Raw genomic sequence first — 14,591 nt, forward strand, 5'->3', positions numbered from 1 at the left:
CCTTCACGTGTCGTGACCCTATGGTGTTCTTTGCTCCTATCATCTGACGAACTTAATGGATATGGGGAAATGTTTGAATGACTGGAGAATTCACTGGACTGAGCAGTTGAAGCTCGCGTTGTTAAGCCATGGTCAAATTGAACGGCAGAGTAAGGCTTCACTCCTCCTGGTTTCTTGTAATCCTGTGCTCCCTTCGTTTATACTACTGACTGTGGCCCAATAACAGTCTTTCCAATAACTTCATTTTATTGACATGAAACCGTATATGTTGTACGTTTGCCCAAACATGCGGTTTCCCATACAAAGAGCATGAAATACCAACTCATAATCGCAGCAGAAGGTATAACTTAAAAACAGTAAAGGATATAAGATATTGAAGGTCAATGTATTAGAAACCTCGCGTGGTTTGAAACTGATGAGGGCCGCAGCGTTTCGAGACGAGCACAGTAGATGTACATTGGGGATTGCATTGATTATACTGTACTCATTTAGTGCGATCGTACTCACATATTTTTCTGTAGACAAACCACCCGACTGCAATGAGAATCAAGCCCAGTACAATCGCTCCTGCCACGAACGCAATCAATATCCAACTATTCACTGTTCAAAAATAAATAAACAAATAAATAAACGAATAAATAAATAAGTAAATAAATAATTATAACCGACCGGGGAAATTAAAAAAAAAACATTTGTTTCTGTGTCTACTAATAAATACACAACAGAAAATAATAGCGGAATATCATATTCTAATACAATACAATATCCATTATCTCGCTGATGAGGTTGTATTACCGACGGCAAGCTATTGTAAAACAAAGAGGTTCATTAAAAGACATCAGTAACATCAGCAGCAATGCCAAGAGCACCGCAGGGTATTTAAAGGGTTATGGGGAAAAAGCAAGTAGGTGGAGTTGAACACACGGACAGAACAGTTAAGGTTTTATTGGAAAGCGGAACAGGCTCAACGGGCTAGGTGGCGTATTTCTGCTCCTACTTGTCATGCTCTTATGTTTATGTGTTCAACCTTTACATCTTCCAACAATCAGCTCCCAGCATTTCACATCATCAACCTTTCCCTACACACCCACTTTTCCCTTTCACCTTGTCTCACTTATCACCTCTCGGCTTGTATTCTTCCCCATTCTCCCCGCTTTCTCACCCTGACTTCTTCCCCCTTGCTTTCCATTCCCTATGTAGGGCCTTGGCCCGAAACGTTCACTGTTTATTCCCCTCCAAAGATGCTGAGTTCCTGCATTTCTCATGAAACGTCCTTAAGCGGAAAACTGGAGGGGCCAACTCCTTCTTCTTCCGAAAGTGACATGTAAGTGGAGATCAGGCATCGAGAACTAAAGGGAACATCATGCCACTTCTGCAAAACAGAGGACCCTTGTCCCAATTAAAAGTAAAGCGTTTTCAGCATAAAAGTTCAGTTCTGCTTTTCCCTCTGTGCCCCTTTCCATGAGATGCGAGTTCATTCGGCATCTGCATGTTATTGTGCAGAGGCCGCTGTCTCAGTGGGTCTTAAGCTATAAGTACACAACAGGTGAGCAGGGGGTATGTCTTGGGTTGCACCTGTTTGGAGATTCTGGAACAAAGGTTCAGCTCTGCATCACGCAGTTATCAATATCAATACTATATACAGCTTTATAAAAATAACATTTCTCTGCGAAAAAACAGCTGAGAGTCTTTGTCTTGCCGAAGTTACAAAATGAATTCGATGTTTCAGTTCTGCATTTATTTCCTTTGGAAGGATGCATTTTTAGACGTTGCAGGTGGAATTGCATGATCACTCTTTCACGAGTTAGACATCTGACCACTGTGTTTCATAATGGAGTCATGGCATAATGGAGTGTAGCACTTTGCCCGACGCTATTACAGCTCGGGCTTCGGGGTTCAGTTCCGGCGCCGTTCTGTAAGGAGTCTCTGTACATTCTAACCCTGGAATAATTGGGGTTTTCACGGCTGCTCTGGTTTCCTCCGACAGTCCGAAGCTGTACCGGTTAGGTTAATTGGTCATTGTCAATTGTCCCGTGATTAATTTAGGTTTAATCGGAGTTATGCTGTGGCAGGGACAGCGTGGCTCCATATGGCTAAATAAATAAATAACTATGCGGGCAGATCTCCATCTGTCTGTCTGTCTGTCTATCTATCTATCTATCGCCCATCGAATCCACGGAGTATGAAGAACACGTTGACACCAAATCCCCACAGCTCCATTTTTATTCTTCCCAAATGTCAACAGATTCTACCACTTTAACAAGGGACAATGGCCAATTGAACTTGCAGCCAATGGGTATCAGACTGGATATTCCTAATGTCACGCGAAATCTAAACAGTCAGCACTCATCCTGATTTTCTATCACGACTTAGCCTCACTCACCAGGAGAAAGGTCTCAGTCCCAGCCTCTGGAGCTTCTCTTTATAGCTCAAACCCTCAACCTCCTGCACCTCTGGAGAAAGAGTCCAGGCCTAGTTTGGTATTCTGTGTAACTGAGCATTCCAGTTCCAATAGCACCTCGCTGAAACTTTCTCTTTCCAGCATAATTACATCCTTGAAATAGCCCAGTGAACAGAACTGCACACAGTACTGCAGGTGGGATCTCATCAACATCTTGTGCAACTGTAACATAATGTAACACCCCCTGTACTCAATACCCTGAACGATGAAGGCATACGTTCCAACACTTACTTCACTACCCAGTCTATCCCTGCAAGCTATCTCTAATAGCTCGCGTTCCCTCTTATGCTACAGAGTATTCTTGGGTGTTAAGTTAATAAATTGTAATTCATGGTGTATGGTGGGGTTATGTGGATATTAATGAATGTTTGCGAAAGGATAGCTTCCACATAAACAACAGAGCGAATGGATTGATGTGACTGCCCTGAGAGCTCTTACTGATTTGTCAGGCCGATTGGCCTAATTCTGTGGCAAAAGGAAATATGAGAGGTGATTGTCTGAATAATAAGGATGATTTAATTAAAAATCGCATTTTTGACGTGATAGCAAAGAACAGGAAACGGATGCAGGTGCAATTTACACATTTAGAGGCATTTATGCAGGCACAGGGAAATGAAAGATTTAGAACGATATGGACTAAACACAAGCAAATGGTAACAACATTGGTTGCAGCTGAGTCAGCATTTACCAGGACGGCTCGCTGTGTGACTCGCAAAGGCTGAAGGAGCAGCTGGAGGCTTTGAAGGCATTGATTCAAGAACACTCAATTTGTCTTCATCAATGAATTTCTCAACATCCAATTTGTACACGCACCAGCAAATCGACTGGAACGATGGTGGTGAGGGGTGCCGGTGATGGTAGAGGTTGTGGTGTGTGTGTGTGTGTGTGTGTGTGTGTGTGTGTGTGTGTGTGTGTGTGTGTGTGTGTGTGTGTGTGTGTGTGTGTGTGTGTGTGTGTGTGTGTGTGTGTGTGTGTGTGTGTGTGTGTGTGTGTGTGTGTTTTCGAGCGGAGGAGTATGGCGTTTTACTGTAGTACACTCGATAGTAAGATATGGTAAAACAATGGGTGCTGACCACAACCGTATACACGGTGTCGAAACTTGTTTCTTTTGATATATTATATGGAATACTATTTGCTTATTAAATACAATTTTGTGAATGGCGTTCGAAATATACCTTTGAATGGTAAATCTTCGGAAGAATGCCCTTCTGAGTCTCCATCTGAAAGAGTCAGGTTAGGGATATTAAAAAATCAGCGATATACATGATTGTATATGATTCATCGTTGTAATGATAGAGACGACTGATTTTATAAGTTTCGGCAAACTTGTGCAAAACCAGCCCAATTATGCACACCCATACGCCATTTCGACACCCCTGAAATTTTGCCCACAATGATGCTCCGGTGTTGATTGTCAGCGAGGTGGAGGTGTTATTTCAAATCCGCACAGATTGCTGTCTTCCAGTTAGGAAGTCAAGGATCCAGTTGTAGAGGGAGGAAAGAAGGCCCATGTTCTGTACCTTTTATATCAGGTCTGTAGGAATGATGATGTTACATGCTGAGCTATAGTCAATAAACAGCACCTGATTTTGGCTTTTGCATTGTCTGTGTGACCCAAGGCTGCATGGAGAGCCATTGAGATCGCGTCCACTGCAGACTTATTGTGGCGACAGGCAAATTTCAGTGGGTCCAGGTCCTTCCTGAGAGAGGTGTTGATTCTAACCATGACCAACCTCCCAAAGAATTTCATTGCCGTAGACGTGAGTGCTACTGCCCGATGGTCTGTCCTGAAACAGCTCACACTGCTCTTCTTGGGTATACTGAAATAATTCTTGCACTTTTGAAACAGGCGGGAACTGATAACCAGAGGTGAGAGACTGAAAATCTCGGCTGTAAATGACCATGTGTTTAATCTTGACTCTTAAATTTTCATGTTGGGAATGTTAGGCAATTCAGGGAGGAACTGGGAGGGGTGTTTGAGGGAATGCTGGTTGATGACGTAAGCTATTGATGAATATTAGAATCTGAAACTCAGCTTCTCTGTCCAATGTTGCGAGCAGAACACTTTTGAACATTTCTAGAGCCAAACAGAGCCTATCGAAGAACGATACCCCGTACTCCGCCTGGATAAGTTTTAACCCAGTAGCATGAATATTGACTTTTCCAGCTTCAGCTAATCCGTACCCACTGCACTACTTTATCCCTGTTTATTTCCCCAGATTAACCACATTCATCTGCCTCCTTCACCATTATCTTCCTTTATTATTTATTATTCCTTTATCATTCCTTTATCTTCCCATCTCTATGACTTAATGGTTGCATTTGTCATCGACCCTACATCCAATTCCATTGAATTCTCCAACTTCCGGTAATTCCCTCCCTCTCCCTTCCCCCATCCCAGTTTCACTCTGTCTCCTCCTCCAGCTGCCTATCACCTCTCTCATGATTCTGCCTTCTTCTATACACACAGTGCTTTCCCCTTACATTCCTTCTTCACCTTTCCTGCCTATCCCTTCACTGCTTCCCCTCCCCCACCCCTTGATCTTTCTCCCTACTGGTTTTTCACCTGGCACCTACCAGCCTTATCCTTCCCACCCTTCCCCCCACCTTCTTTATAGGGCCCCTGCCCCATCCCTCTTCAGTCCTGACGAAGGGGCTCGGCCCGAAACGTTGACTATTCGTTTCCACGGATGCTGCCCGACCTGTTGAGATCCTCCACCGTGTTGTACGTGTTGCTTTGACCACAGCATCTGCAGAGCATTTTGTGTACCCAATTCCACCATCTGCAGCCTATTGTGTTCTCCTTCAGGGCCTTGTCTCTACGAACTCAGCAGGTCGGGCAGCATCCGTTGAAAGAAGCAGTCAACGTTTCGGGTCGAGACCCTTCCTCAGGATTAGAGAAGGAGGGGATGGGCCCTATAAAGAAGGTGGGGGGGGGGAGGGTGGAAAACCAATCAGAGGCAAGATCAAGGGGTGGGGGAGGGTAAGCAGGGAGGGAATAGGCAGGAGAGGTGAAGAAGGAATCTAAGGGGAAAGCACTATGGGTAATAGAATAAGGCAGAGTCATGAGAGCTGATAGGCAGCTAGAAGAGGAGACAGAGTAAAGGTGGGATGGGGGAAGGGAGAGGGAGGGAATTACCGGAAGTTGGAGAATTCGATGTTCATACCAAGGGGATGGAGACTACCCAGACGGTATATGAGATGTTGTTCCTCCAACCGAAGTTTGGCTCCAGTTTTTTTGCACATCTTGATTTGACCACAGCATCTGCAGTGTACTTTGTGTTTACCTTGTCTCTACTTCATTTTTTCCTATCCCTCTTGGCTCCCCCGCCCCTTACCCTTCTTTTCATTCCTTTTCCCACCGTGATTGGCCCATCAACCACTGCCTCCCAATGTTCACTGCTATTGTTATGGATTTCCTTTTATTTAAGCTTGTTAATAAGGAGGCAGAGCATTGCTGTAAGTATTCAGCTCAAGATTATTGAGAGGTACTTTAAAGGTACCTCAGGGAACATCAGAGTTGCGAGGCAGCAGCTGATAGGCCAAGACAGCTAAGGTCTCATCACTGCTGCAGCCTTCCTCCGCTTTCACTTCCGTTGTACTGTGCTGTCATCTTCTGCCAACATCACAGTGTGATCTAGAGTTTATCCTGTCTCACTAAAGGACCAGTCGGTCCTTTTATAACAGGGAAATAGTGCGTATTCGGCGATGCCGAGAACGTTGAAGGAAATTGAGAATGTAGAATGGAAATAAAGTCTCTTCTTGATGTTTGCTGGCAGTTTTGCAGCGCGAATATTCATACTGTTGTTGCGCACTTTTCTACTCCCAAATGTGAGTTAAGTCTTGGGTTATGCTGGAATCGATGGAGTCGTTTCCCTCGATATGGTAAGATGGCGCCGGTGTGACAGAGTGACGTTTTGCAAGTAGTAAACAAAACTACTAACTTTTGTACAGAATGTACTAATTCCTAACTACGATCAATGCAGTCCGCAGCCTGTGGTTTCCCTCGGAGAGGTTTGCTTCTGAACCGACTTTCCGACCTGGTGTTGGATCTTGAGATATTCGGCGTACAGCACAATCGTAAATGCAGGTACAGACGCAGCAGCCATTGCTCCTGCAGACTTAGGGCCGGATTGAACATTTGGGGAGGACTGAAGCGGCGGGGCTCGGCAGGAGAGCTGATAACAAATCGATGTTTAGGCAATTTAATATGCAGAGCCACAATAAAAAGGTTAAGGTTCTCAGGCCGAGGGTGGCGGACGAACCGGTGTTCAGGTCACCGCTCCGTGGGTTTTACTCGCTTCAGAGCTAAACTGACCCTGCAGTTGCGGCCTGTAGCCATCTGCACTCGCTTCAGTGCTGAGTCTGACTCCGTGACTGTGGACTGACATTCGTTGACTCTGCACTTTATGTTTTGTCCATCGCTTGTTTGCTTTGTTTTATTGTTTTTACCGTCTTTTTTGTGTGGGGGTTTTCATGAAGAGCGTTGTGTTTCTTTGCTTGGAACCTGCCTACAAGAATATGAATCTCAAGGATTTATATGGTACATATACTTTGATAATAAATGCACTTTGAACATTGAATATGAAGCAGTCATAGGTTAACATGCCCACTCCTGACTTCATCAAGGAGGGAGTCAATTAATGAAACTACAAGTTCAGATTACTTCTGATGTCTATATAGCAATGCAGCTGAAAATCGGACTCAAAAATAAAATGGCTCTGCATGGGCTAGATAGGAGGCCAGATAAGGCAGAAGCAATGACTTAAGATCTAAAGCAGGAGATCAAAACAGCTATTATACCATTGTCAACTACTGTTGGCTATAGAACATTCAGTTCAAAAACACAGGTTTGTATCAAAGCCCGTCTTGCATTTTAAGCTAAACAATAAGAGAAAGAGCAATTATGGATTGGCAGTCATTAAAAACATTAGTTGTAAGATCAAAAGCATTACTTGTATCTTACCGTACACCTTTAACGCTACCTCACTGCTGAGTTGGGATGTCGCCCATCGCCCTGAAATTAGCTTCCTGTAGAAACAGTGATATGTCCCCTGATCACTTGCGGAGAGATTATAGATGGTGAACGTGGCCGTGTCTTCCATGCGGGGAACAGTCTGCTGTGTGTCGAATGTGGCTTTACCATTTCGTTTCAGATAAAATGTGCTGCCGGAATACAAGCCGGGGGACCGGCATTCAATACGAACATCCTCCCCTTTCTTAAAAACTCGATCCGATGAAATGGATATAGCGGGCTGCGGCAATTCACGCGTGGCATCTTTGAGAGATAAACAGAAACAGAGCGATAACCCATCAGTATCAAGCAGAATGGAGTGTGCACTTGGTTTCATCGGTGCAACTTCTGTCTTAATTTAATCGCATATTTCGCCCCCTTTCCCCACGCATTTGGCCACATTGAAGTTAACTGAACCAATATTTCGCTAGTAACGCAGTGGAGATGGTCCGAGAGCTGCTTCCTCACGTGTTGGACATCCGGGTTCTGTCTTGACCGCGACTGTGGTCGGTGCATAGAGTTTACAGGCATGCTCAGGGGACGCATGAGCTTCCAGCTTGTGCATTGATTTCCACATCAGTCTCAAAGACTGCTGGCTTGCAGACTAATTCTTCTAGCTCTTCTCATGCTTATTGGGGCAGAGGCCTCCGACACTAGATCAACAGAATCCTCTGCCTGGGGTAAATCTTTCAAGTTATCTCAGGTGTAGCCAATCTTCGGAGCTCTGTCACTACCAGGGATGAGGTCTTTGGAGTTGTTAGCGAATCTGTAGCTCTGGGTTTTATGGCCTGGGGTTTCTAGCTCTATGTCCAACACTGCTCCTTTCGCGGCCGGCCTTGGGACCATTGCAAAGCTTTGGAAGCTAATTGGTCATGGTAAATGGTGCCCAATGAATCACATACAACATGGATTTAGGCCCATTGGCCCAACCAGTGTATGACGTTCAAATTTCTCATGAAACTGAATCCAAAATGCCATTCTTCTCCCCATATCCCTCAAAGTGTTTCTCCTATCCATGTTCTAGTCCACGTGCCTCTTAAATGTTGCAATTCCATCAGCTTATTCTATTCACACATCACCCCCTAACTACTACTGAGGAGGCCAAGTCTTTATGAATATTTAAGGCGGAGATTGATAGATTGTGATTAGGCATGATGGGAAGCAAGGTGGAGAAAGGAGATTGGGACTGAGAGGAAAATTGGATCAGCCATGATGAAATGGCGGAACAGACTCCATTGGCCAAATGGCCAAATTCTGTTCCTATATGTTATGATCTTATGGTCTAACTCTGGTTCCTACTGAATCAGTTCCCTCCAAATTTTATTATATGCCTTCCTTTTCTTGATTTCACATCTCCGAGTACGCATGTAAATTCACTCTAGAGGTGTTGGACTCAGTTACAATCGCAAAATTTAAGAACAGCTTAGAAAGGTACACAGAAGCAAGATATTAAAGGATTCGGCCCCAACCCAGGATGCCGGAAATAATGAAGATGGTGTATAAAAAGTCGATATGAATGAGGCGAGCCCCACTGCTCCGCTTGAGGAAATGCTTTCAATCTGCCCTCTGCTTTTCTGGAAGTATATCTTAAAGAAAGCTTTTGAAATTTCTAGACTCACCAGTCACTGAAACATTAAAACTGAAATTTCTCTGTAAAGTATAAAAGGGATTAAAACAAAATGATTCATTCGTCAAGAAATTGTGGAAGTGGCGGACAGCTCTGACCGACAATGAAACAGCGGGCTGCCTAATGCACTAATGATATGAATCATTATAAAATATTGACACTTAATTACTTCAGCGGTGTTATCATGAAGCCTTACTCCTACCACGCCGGCCTGTGATTTATCTCGTATTAGTAACACAGTTACCGTGCATTTATTTGAATTGGAATTGCTGTTGCCAAGGGTGTTGGCAACAGAAATCATTGGAGCTTCGAATTAGGCAAGAGAACAGACTAAATTGCATAATTTCTTCTTTCCTTGACCTGCATTACACAATCAGCAGTAGATTTGTTCCTTCTTCTTTTCAAACGCACACACATATAAATTACGCAGCGTATACGTAATTAGGACCAAAACCGAGAGACTACTTAATGGATTGGATTGGTTCTGAAGCAATCAATATGATGCTTTAAAGTTGCTTTGCGTTTAGTTGGGTAACCATACTGTTCTCGAAAATTATTCAGCTTAGTGGAGCTGCGGAAGATAAAACAGTGGAAAACTTCGCTACTAGTCATGTATAGACCTTTAAAGGCGTGTGGGAGGAAAGAGGGAAGCTCATGCTTGTTAATGTTACCCAGATGCTCTGCGGCAGATTTAATATGAGGAGGGAGACAAGATTCAGAGAGAGGAGGAAAGGACGCAGAAGGAGAGAAGAGAGAGGAAGGAGAAAATCAGAAAGTTTGGAGGCACGGGAAACAGAAAATAAACGTTACTGCCTGATCTCAGCATAAGCTTGCCTTCAAAAGGCAGAGCGTGGTAGTAGATGGAGCGTATTCTGTTTGGAGGGTAGTGGCCAGTGGTTTCTACAAGGATCTTTGCAGGGCCTTCTGGTTTTCGTGATTTTTTTTTTATAACTACATGGACGAGTACGTGTAATGGTATGTTAGTAAGTGTGCAGATGATACGAACTTTGACGGTGTCGTGGATGGTGTGGAAGACAAACTTAGAACAGAGTGGGGCATTGACGGGATGTAGAGCTGGGCTGAAAAGTAGTAGATGGAAACGCGTAAAGTGTTCACTTTGGAACTTCCAATTTATTTAGTTAAAGGTGGTCACACTATAGAAAGAATGTGGAAAGTTTAGAAAGAATGCAAAGGAAGCTTGCCAAAATGATGCTCGGATAGCGTGTATGTTATGAGGATAGGATACACAAGGTAGGGCTTTACTGTTTGGCGGAAAGTAGTGCGGTAATGCTTTATACAAGGGGAATAACATTAAGCTCTTATGAGATAAAATTGGGGGAATGTCAGAGGTAGGTACTTTTACACAGAGAGTAGCAGGTGCATGCAACGCACTGCCAGTGGTCGTGGTAGAGGCAAATGGATGAAAAAACAATGGAGGTAAAGTTTAGCTTGATCTTGAAATAGGTTAGAGGAATGGTAAACATCACGGACCAAAAGGCCGACACTGAGCTGTACTGTTCTATGTTTTATGAGAGGAAGATGCATATTCCAAGGAATTCTTCAGTCAGGCAAAATTCTAGAAATCTCCTCTGAGGTACTGTTCCTCTCTTCTCAGTAACAGTTAATACAAAACATCATCCTGCTATGCCATTGCTGGAAGTATGTACAAATTACTTCAGCTATTGATACGGTAACATTTGCGTGCTATTATGGCATGCTTTCATTATACCTTAACAAAAAAAAATCCCTAGAATTGTATTGTATCCTCTTATCCACCCACCCTCCCTCTTTCATAAGTCAGTGGGTATACAGCAAGGAAATGTATTTCCCGAGACAATGTGCATATTGATGCATGCTGCTTCTGTCTCATTTATGGAACACTTTAAATGTCAAGGCAAAGTTCACTTGCAGAGTGTAATTATACTTTAAAAAATCACACTAACCTGTTTGAAGCGATTCCTTGACTTGTGACAACTGACCTGCTACAAAAGGGAAAACACAATGTTATACAGACGTATGCGATTCTGTAATACTATGAATCAGGTGTCTGGCTAAAGTTGCTTCCGATGTAGGTTTATTAGTTGGGCCGAGTAGACTAATTCTGCTCCCATGTGTTATGGTCATATTAGTTCCCTGATTAGTAAGGATGTCAAAAGTTATAAAAAGAGGGAAGGAGAATGGCGTTGAGGGGCAAATAATCAGCCATGTCTGATCTAGCACGCCCACTGTTTGTTCGGAAGATCAAATTTACAACATCTACAATTTTCATTACATTTATCTCAAATCCATTTCCCGTTGTTCTACCAACAGGCTCAAGACAGAATGCTCACATTATATTCTATAATAGAAGCACTACAGAGAATCCATTGAGTGATTTATAAAGAAGGCGTTAAACGTTGGACAGAAGTGAGCAGGACAAAAAAAAGCATCCTTTATCCTTCAGATTAACATGACGTTGTTTCAGCACTAACGAGGAAATATGGATTGTTATTTGGCTTGCTTGACACAGTTCAATTGACCCCCTAACGCCACCATAGGTAAAATCACGGCGCGTCGTATAATTTAGGTATGGTCTGCGACGTTCATCAGTACAACACCCCACCTCACTCTTCTAATAATATGATAGCAGACTAGTTAATAATATGAAAGCAGATTGTAAAGCCTTTTTTAGATGCATACAAAGTACGAGAGAGGGAGGAATGGATACTGGACCACTGAAAAATGACACAAGAAAAGTAATAATGGGGAGAAGGGGAACTGCAGAAGAATTTTCATAGAGGTACACAAAAGTATGAGGAGTATAGACAGGAAAAATGAAGATATGCTTTTCTTTTTTTACTGAAAGTGAATGGGGGAGACTAGACCTAGAGATTAAAGCTGAAGGGTGAAAGGGGAACATGAGGCGAAATGCTTCACTCAGAGGGACCATAGGTTGTGAATGAGTTGCCAGCGGACGCGATGGATGCAGGTTCAGTTTTAACATAGAAGATGTTTGGATGAATACAGTAATGAAAGGGCATGAAGGGTTGATGGGTCTGGGTAGAATAATAGATCGGCACAGATTAAATGGGCAGAATGGTCTGTTTCTGTGCTGCAGTTCTCAAAGTCTGTGACTCTTTGTTATTTGGTTTTTGCTGAACGCTCATTGACATCACAACATTTGAACGCTAGGCCCTTATAATAAAATGATAATGGAGCATAAACGATGGAAGCAGATTTAGGCCGTTCTGTCCATCAAGTCTGGAAAGTCATTTCATAATGGCTGATACACTTTCCCACTTAACCCTATTATGTTGCGCTGTACGTTATAAAGTTTTGTTTTACTAATCGGGGAAAAGAGACTGGACTGCGCAGGTGCGTGACATAGCGCGCCAAAGGTTTTTTTAAAAAAGACCGTCATATACAACAGACATCGTCATCGCGGCCATTGTCTGAGTGGGACGGCTTTGGCTCAACAGGCTTCGGCGAGAATAGGCAGAGGCGAGGTTTGAACGGGGCACGAATGCGCAAGCGCGTGAAAATCGGCCTCTGAGAGCAGCGGGAGAATTTTAAAAGTGAGCAGAGGCTGAGGATGAGCTTCACTCCAAGTGAGGTAAGGCCGGGTAAGCTCCTTTAATTAATTTAATTAGCTTAGGAATAGGTAATGGAGGCAGCAGTTAGGGCAGTCGAGTGCTCCGTTTGCAGAATATGGTAAGTCAGGGCTAGCACAATTGTCCCTGATGACTACACCTGTAAAAGGTGCATCCAGCTGTAGCTCCTGAAAAACTGTGTTAGGGAACTGGAGTTGGAGCTGGATGAACTTCGGATCATTTGTAACGCAGAGGCAGAAATAGACAGGAGTTTCAGGGAGATAGTCACCCCTAAGAGTCAGGAGGCAGGTAGCTGGGTGACTGTCAGGAGAGGGAAGGGGAATGACAGACCGAGCAGAACACCCCTGTGGCCGTTCCATTAATAATAAGTATACTGTTTTGGATACCGTTGGTGGGGACGACCTACCAGGGACAAGTTCCTGTGGTTGCGTCTCTGGCACCGAGACTGGACCCTCAGCTCAGGAGGGAAGGAGGGAAAATAGGAGAGTTGTAGTGACAGGGGATTTGATAGTTAGGGGGACAGATAAGAGGTTCTGTGGAAGAGATGGAGAATCCTGGATGGGCTATTGCCTCCCTGGTGCCAGGGTCCGCGATATCCCGGATCGAGTTCTCAGTATTCTCAAGAGGGAGGGCGAGCAGCCGGATGTCGTGGTCCATGTAGGGACCAATGATGTGGGTAGGAAGAGTGGGGAGGTCCTGAGAGTTGAGTTTAGGGATTTAGGCGCCAAGTCAAAGGACAGGACCTCCAGGATAACAATCTCAGGATTGCTACCAGTGCCACGTGCAAGCGGGCTTAGAAATAGTAAGATAGTGCAGATCAACACGTGGCAGAAGACATGGTGCAGGAGGGAGGGCTTCAGATTTATAGATAATTGGGCAGTTTTCCAGGGAAGGTGGGACCTGTTCCGGCGGGACGGTTTACATCTGAACTGGAGGGGGACAAATATTCTTGCAGGTAGGTTTGCTAGAGAGGCTCCAGTGGATTTAAAATAGATGCAAGGGAGGAGGGGAACCAGAGTGTAGGAACAGATGTATGGGAGAAGGAAGAAAAGAAGATAGTAAAGTTGTTTGCACCGTTAGAGATGAACAGAGAAGAAGAGGTGGACAATTTCTTAAATGCATTTATTTTAATGCTAGGAGCATTGAAAGAAAGGTGAATGAGCTTAGAGCATGGATTGATACCTGGAAATATGATGTTGTAGCTATTAGTGAAACATGGTGGCAAGGGGTGTGATTGGCAACTAAATATTCCTGGATTTCATTGCTTCAGGTGTGATAGAATCGGAAGGACAAGAGGGGGAGGTGTAAATTGCTTGTCAGAGAAAATATTACAGCGGTGCTCTGGCAGGTTTGATTAGAGGGCTTGTCTAGGGAGGCTATTTGTGTGGAATTGAGGACTGGGAAAGATGTAGTAACACTTATAGGGGTGTATTATAGACTACATAATGGGGAGCGAGGATTGGGCAAGCAAATTTGTAAGGAGGTAGCAGATATTTTTAGTAAGCACAGGGTTGTGATTGTGGAAGATTTTAATTTTGCACACACAGACTGGGAAGCCCATACTGTAAAAGGGCTGGATAGTTTGGAGTTTGTAAAATGTGTGCAGGATAGTTTTTTGCAGCAATACATAGAGGTACCAACTAGAGAAGGGGAAGTGTTGGATCTCCTGTTAGGGAATGAGGTCACGTGACCGAGGTATGTGTAGTGGAGCACTTCGGGTCCAGTGATCACAATGCGATTAGGTTCAATTTAATTATGGAGAAGGATAGGACTGGACCGAAGGTTAAGGGTTTTGATTGGAGAAAGGCTAACTTTGAGGAGATGCGAAAGGATTTAAAAGGAGTGGATTGGGACAATTTGTTTTATGGGAAGGCTGTAATAGAGAAATGGAGGTCATTT

At 43.8% G+C, this 14,591-nt stretch overlaps 1 protein-coding gene across 2 annotated transcripts in view; it reads right to left on the minus strand.

Moving 5' to 3' along the window:
* The window catches only part of LOC140715951 (uncharacterized), a 50,144-nt gene that overhangs the window by 31,090 nt on the left and 4,463 nt on the right, over positions 1-14,591 (minus strand). Inside the window, exons 2-5 of one of the 2 annotated variants that reach the window (XM_073028550.1) lie at positions 11,046-11,081; positions 7,428-7,739; positions 3,637-3,681; positions 508-600 (exon numbers count right to left, since the gene is read on the minus strand). In XM_073028550.1, coding sequence (XP_072884651.1) covers positions 508-600; positions 3,637-3,681; positions 7,428-7,739; positions 11,046-11,081 — 486 coding nt within the window. Of the gene's footprint in view, positions 1-507; positions 601-3,636; positions 3,682-7,427; positions 7,740-11,045; positions 11,085-14,591 lie in introns of both variants that reach the window. The other variant, XM_073028549.1, reaches the window with a different exon arrangement.

This window comes from Hemitrygon akajei, chromosome 24, assembly GCF_048418815.1.
Source record: "Hemitrygon akajei chromosome 24, sHemAka1.3, whole genome shotgun sequence".
NCBI classification, from domain to species: domain Eukaryota; kingdom Metazoa; phylum Chordata; class Chondrichthyes; order Myliobatiformes; family Dasyatidae; genus Hemitrygon; species Hemitrygon akajei.